Source organism: Branchiostoma belcheri, unplaced genomic scaffold (assembly GCF_001625305.1).
Source record: "Branchiostoma belcheri isolate BF01 breed outbred unplaced genomic scaffold, Haploidv18h27 scaffold344, whole genome shotgun sequence".
Lineage (NCBI taxonomy): Eukaryota > Metazoa > Chordata > Leptocardii > Amphioxiformes > Branchiostomatidae > Branchiostoma > Branchiostoma belcheri.
The window spans coordinates 78,958-85,156 of NW_017803959.1; the positions used below are offsets into that span (position 1 = coordinate 78,958).

General features: G+C 39.1%; 1 protein-coding gene across 1 annotated transcript in view; it reads left to right on the forward strand.

The window, feature by feature from the left end:
• LOC109475702 overlaps positions 1-4,704 on the forward strand; it is a 12,377-nt gene extending 7,673 nt beyond the window's left edge. Inside the window, exons 2-6 of the mRNA XM_019776463.1 lie at positions 677-719; positions 1,304-1,383; positions 2,362-2,475; positions 2,910-2,996; positions 3,649-4,704. Coding sequence (XP_019632022.1) covers positions 677-719; positions 1,304-1,383; positions 2,362-2,475; positions 2,910-2,996; positions 3,649-3,960 — 636 coding nt within the window. The 3' untranslated portion in view covers positions 3,961-4,704. The remainder of the gene's footprint in view (positions 1-676; positions 720-1,303; positions 1,384-2,361; positions 2,476-2,909; positions 2,997-3,648) is intronic.
• The last annotated feature ends 1,495 nt before the right edge of the window (positions 4,705-6,199 follow it).

A 6,199-nucleotide genomic window follows, 5' to 3' on the forward strand; every position in this document is an offset into this window, starting at 1 on the left:
CTATTAAACTTTTTTGTAAAAGAAATGGAAGTATTGATGAATTTTAATGAAATAACCGTATATACCTGTTCTAATGATATGGTCCACCATCTTGGATTTTGGCCAATGACGTCATAAAATTAGCATAAATTATGCATATTTAATGATAAAATTTACATAAAATTATATGGGAGGTTATTAATATTAGAAACCATGAGTAACTTGACATAAAACCCATAAAATTCTATTGTTGAAACAAAAAGTACTAAATTTAGCAAAAAATGCCTGTCAGAAACCCGTTGCCATGGCAACACAAAAAATTATTATCTTATTCCAATGATAGAGAATTGTTGCCAACAATATTTTAGGAAAAGTCACCAAGTTTGGTCGTTCTACGGCTAGCCGTTCAGACGCTAGGTGACATCAAAGTTGCCGCGGGCACTTTTAGCCCCCCCCCCGGTCTAGGTAGGGTTAATGCTTCAAGGGATATGGTAGGGACAATGAGATCAGTCTCATTTTGTTCCATCACCATTGGCGCCCTATACATAAGGGACAACTGTGCATGTTACAATGAAGGACAACTAGTTCAACATGGTAAAAAAAAGAAGTAAGGAAAAAGACTTCACATCTTGATGTAGGTACATGCTGGTTAACTACTAGCTCAAGTTTATAATGGCGTAACTTTTATTCCCCACAGATTTTATCCCTGATTGGACTAGGCTATAACGCCACGTCCTTGAGTAAGTGACTTTTACAAAATTTTGTGTACACTTATAATTAAAGGGGGTAGGGGTGTTTTCGATCAGCTTTGGTAATTACATACATTTAACACCAGTTACTTCTGTTAGCAATGCCAGACTACTAGTACTCTTAATATTTATGGATTACAAACGTCGCATTGATTTTCGCCTGTTCTAATAAAGACCCCCCCCCAAAAAAAAGCAGCTAAACAACAGGAATGCGAAGCTGGTATTGCTCATTTGCAGTTTTACAAAAAGAAATAAAAAGCTCTACAGCAAGCCTGCAAAAAATGCTGGCTTACCTTTTTTCAGGATTTTTGAGTCAGCACGTACCATACTGAGTTCTAGTGTTTCCGTTTAGCCACCGAAGCTAGGTGCGCAATGAAAGAAAAAGGAATTTAAAATGAACTGTTTGTTTAATATCTCTCGCCCACCCGAGAGCTCAGCCCCTTGCAAATGAATCTTGACGTTCTAATATGTAACAAAGCTGCCTACCAGGACACCTATGAACTGCAGACAGCCCTACAGACATGTTTGTAATGTGCCTGAATTGTTAATTACTGTTATTGTTTTTATTTCTCTAGCGCCGATCGGCAGAGCCCTCCTGGCTGTCTATGCCGTGAGCCTCGGCACCCATATTCTGCTCATCATTGCAGTAGTCAAGGTAAAACTACGGTAACATTTCCCAACCTATGCCCCGACGGGTAGTTTAAAGCCTCAGCCGACTTGCATGATTTTGGAAAGGGTACTAACTTATTCCTTCGTAGGGGTTAGTGTTAGTATAAGCTTTCGTGTTTGGGGAAGGAACATAACAGCACGTTAAAGAACCCACCACCCTTACTAGTATCAATAATATCATCACAAGATAGTCCTGCCGCTTTGTGCATAATCAACCAGCGGCCTTGTCCAAAATTGCGGACCGTCAGCCAATCAGGCACCCCCTTACGTATGCTGTTGTAGGAGGGAAAGCATCTAGCTAATCAGATTGCCTATTGACAATCTGGCGGCGATGTGATTGGCTGGTAACTTTCCGTTAATAACAGGAAGCGTGAGAGTCGAAAGCCCCGCATAACCAAATATAGCCGCCCAAACACCCTCAACCATCATTAGATGTAAGGTCGGCTGTAGTTGGCTGGTTTTCTGTGAAGTCGGCTGCGTTAGCCTAGTGTTTTAAAATATTTTTTGAAAATAATAACACAAGGGTGTGACCGGGTTGACCGGTGGTTGGTTGGTGTTCGGGAGTAGTTCATCAGTGCCACATTTTAATAATTATGTGTTTGGGGACCAAATTTGAAATAAATTGGATTAGTAGAGGCGTGGCTTTAATCTGGTAAGACTGCCCCCGGACTTTAGCCAAACTTGGTTGCTTGGTATTAGTGATAGTAGTGATTGGTTTATTGTTAAAACATAACAAAACGGCCTTGAAGCCTTAGCTGAATGGCCGGCGCCGAGATTTACAGGAAAACTTCAACTACAGTAAAATCAACATAACTACGTACCATACTAATATGTTCAAGTTACATTGAACATTAGACAGTGTTGCCATATTTACTATTACATGTAGTTGACGTGACGACAGACACACTGGTAGTGAGAATGTTCCGGGTGTGTGACAGGGACTTTACAGCATACCCGTTGACAGGCAATACGCCCGCTGCTTTTGGCCTGGGTGATCGTCACCATCATCTGCACTATTGCGGCCCTGGCCATCTACATCTATTTGACAGATGTAGAAGTTACAATCATCAATCGCTTGGTGTGTCATCTATTGTTTACTTTTGTTATATTGCCGAGGGAAAACATATTATTTTGCTACGTTACCTTCTCTTCTTTTTTCCGTTCCAAACACAGACCTCTGACCTGGTAAAAGATATGATTTGTTGACGTCTGTCACCATGTTGCAATTTTATAATAGGAGGGCTTTAGACTCCTGTCAGACCAAATACACGTATATAAAAGTACTTGAGTAAGAAGTAAGGTAAACATTTGAATTTGCGATAGTTTGCAAGTCTTACCAAGTATTTTCTAGTTTGTTTTTAAGCATCAGTAAGCTACAATTACTGCTTGAATAAATGCACTTTGTTATTTTAAACATGTATCATGCAATAACAGTTAATACTTCTCTTTATTACTTCCGGGTATGGGAGTATTGTTGTTGGTGGCTGACTTTTGAGTTTGTGTGTTTCAAAGGCTGCCATAGGATTCTTCGGGTGGAATGTGTCGAAAACGGGCCTCACTCTCATCTGGATCTATTGGGGAGCACTCCTAATTATGACGGTAAGACTTTGTTTTATCTAGAACCGTGATTTATCCAGATGAATGATCAGACGCGGTTTTGGATGGTCCAAGCGTATCTAGAACCAGGGTTACGGGAGGGGTCTACGTTGGGCGACGCAATTATAACTTTGTCCAATTCTTCGCCTTTTTTTCTTTCAAACATAGATCTTTCATATGATTTAATCAGAATCCATTTGCATTGTGTGTGGTGTTATGGAGCTCCTATTACAACTTTGTCCAATTCTTCGCCTTTTTCTCTTAAAAACATAGATCTTTCATATGATTTAATCAGAATTCATTTGCATTGTGTGTGGTGTTATGGAGCACGTTACCAGTGTACGCAAAACCCAGAAGTATTACTGTTTCTGTTTTATGTTTGGTCAACGCTGCATCAGAATCTCGCCCGACGAAAGCTTTTCTATCACATCATCAAGAAAATTTATGACAGGAAATGATTCTTACATACCCACATTCGACCTAAATCAGAGACATTTTTCACATATATATATACATTGTGCACACCGCGAAAACCGTGAAAATAGTAGTACGTTCTACCGACGTTCTGACGACATTTGGGTCATTCATTCTGAAAATGAGAACATTTTAACAGTCTACGTGGGTTGACGTGTCTGTATGGGTGTCTTTTTCACAGGTGTATGGCTGCCTTGTGGTGTTTTCGCACTACCAGAACCTCCGTGAAGCAGCACGTGGGCAGGGACAGCAGCAGATGGTGGTGATGGGCAACCAAGCCTACATGGCGGGCAACCAAGCCTACATGGCGGGCAACCAAGCCTACATACCGGGCAACCAAGCCTACATGGCGGGCAACCAAGCCTACATACCGGGCAACCAAGCCTACATACCGGGCAACCAAGCTTACATGGCGGGCAACCAAGCCTACATGGTGGGTAACCAACCCGCCAAGGTGGCCAATCGACCCACGGCTTCCTACGGGTTTCTTTAGAAAGCAGGTTGACATCACGTGGGTGGAAAGATTGGCCGGCAAAATGACAGGTCAAAGGGCCAAACAGAAACTGCAATCACAAAAATTCTAAATACTTCCTGGCAGTCGAAACATTTTTTGTGTTCGTTTTTTTAAAGTTTAATATTATTATATTACTTCTTTTTACTCAAATTACTGCCTTATTCTAGGTTAAGTAGGCTGCTTTAGTTGCTGTACCACAGCTACCGAGGCAATATGAAACACATAAAGTTCTTTGATCACAATCATTTGTTTTTGCGACCCGACGTTTCGATGACCGGTTGTCATCTTCATCAGGGTATTTCTTACTAGTTTGCTGTGCACTGACGCTAGATGTTACTTGGGATGTACTGTTTTAACACTCTTATCATGAAGTAGTTCATGGCAAAGCTAATGGATAGAAAGAGATACATGTTTAACTTTTGCGATAAACTTGTTCTGTGCGTATGGAGTTTTACATAAAAGTAGAGGAAAAACGGAAAAGAGAATAAGAAACGTGTGCTACATGACAGATATATATATTTATCAGTTATTCTTTTCGTTGCATGTTGTGCAGAATTTATGTATTATTCTTCTGAGTCAAATTTCAAGAACGTTCAGGCAATAAGAAATATAACTATCGACCGTTCCAATCCCTAATGTTATGCCCTTATCTATGTACTCGCAACGTTCTAGCACGTCCAAAATCAACAAAGCGCATCCAAATAGTGCATGAGAAATATTAATGAAAGGGAGAGGAAAGTAATAATACATTGCGAACAATGGATTTACATATTACAGAAATAGACGATATATCAGAAAAGAAATATCTATCAGCATTATTTCCTTCTACTACCAAAGTTTTATATATATATATATATATGTACCTAATAATAGGAATTTTCAACGTTATACTTTAGCATAGAACATGAAAGGGAACTAATATTAAACTTAAAAAAATCATTTTCGATTTTAGGGATTTTTTTAATACTACAGTCTCTATATTTTAAAATACTAGATTGTCTACATTTTTGGGACTTAACCAATGGCATATAAACACCATATACCAGGAAACTGTATCTGCTGACTATATATATCTAGTTTGTTTTCGCTGGACTCGAATAAACTTTTGGTTTATATCTGATGAAATACCAGGCACGGTTTTTTTTGTAAGCGTGTTATGTTATGTGTATGTGTTATGCCTACAATGATAAAGTTTAGTATATTATTAACCTAGAGGGATGTGTGTGTGTGGTCGTTCTTTTATGCTTTTCCTGAGGACCGAAAATTTCCAATGCAGAGATATTTTTATCTGAAAAAGATGAGAACATAGTATGATCTAAATATGGCTCGAGGTGCCCTACCCTTTCTGACACACCCGTTCAATGACCTTACATATGCAAATTCAAATGTCGCACAGGTTAACGTTAAGGTTTGCTCAATCAGTGATCTATTTCAAACTGTCAGAATATAGTCTGTAGTATGTACATTCAAACATCTACCTAGCAATCGTGGTCCCTTTGATTTTTTTAGTCCATAGTACGTATATAATACGTATACGTAAATGTGGCAACCTGTATATTTATTTTAGTACTTTGGCAGGTTTGAATGTATTGGTGATTCGTAATTCGTAGGCAGCCTCTCAAAAAATCAACGTAATTTGTAAGAGTACATTTAACTGCAAAGCGTAAAGTCGTAATCTGCTCTGAAACTTTAACGTAATTCGTAATCGCTACCCCCCATTCCACACCAATGTTCAGTGTTGCGTGGCTCTATACACATCGGCAAGGTTAAATTTTGACTTGCCCGGTTACTATCGGTCAATGGCTGACAAGCAAATGATTAAATACAATACAGGCACGTTGACAACTCTACAAATTCCCATTGCACTGTACATATCGCAACCTGTATCGAAACATGTGCAAGCTTATATTATTTACAAAAATTTGGACATCCTATATATACATCAAATATAGAATCACATACCCTTGTATACATGTGTGTGTGTGGGTGGGGGGTGGGTGTCTGTTCATATGCTGTCCTTCTGAAGTGGCTGTAATAGTATAGGAAACTGTACCAGGCTTATTTGTGCCTTCATACAATATATCTGTATATTACTGTTATCTATGCAAGACCACATCACCTTACAAGTACGAAAAAACAAATGTAATATTAATTCGCCCTGAGAAATGTCTGTTCGAGCTTTCGACATATCACAGGTTTTAATAGTTAGAAATTCAGG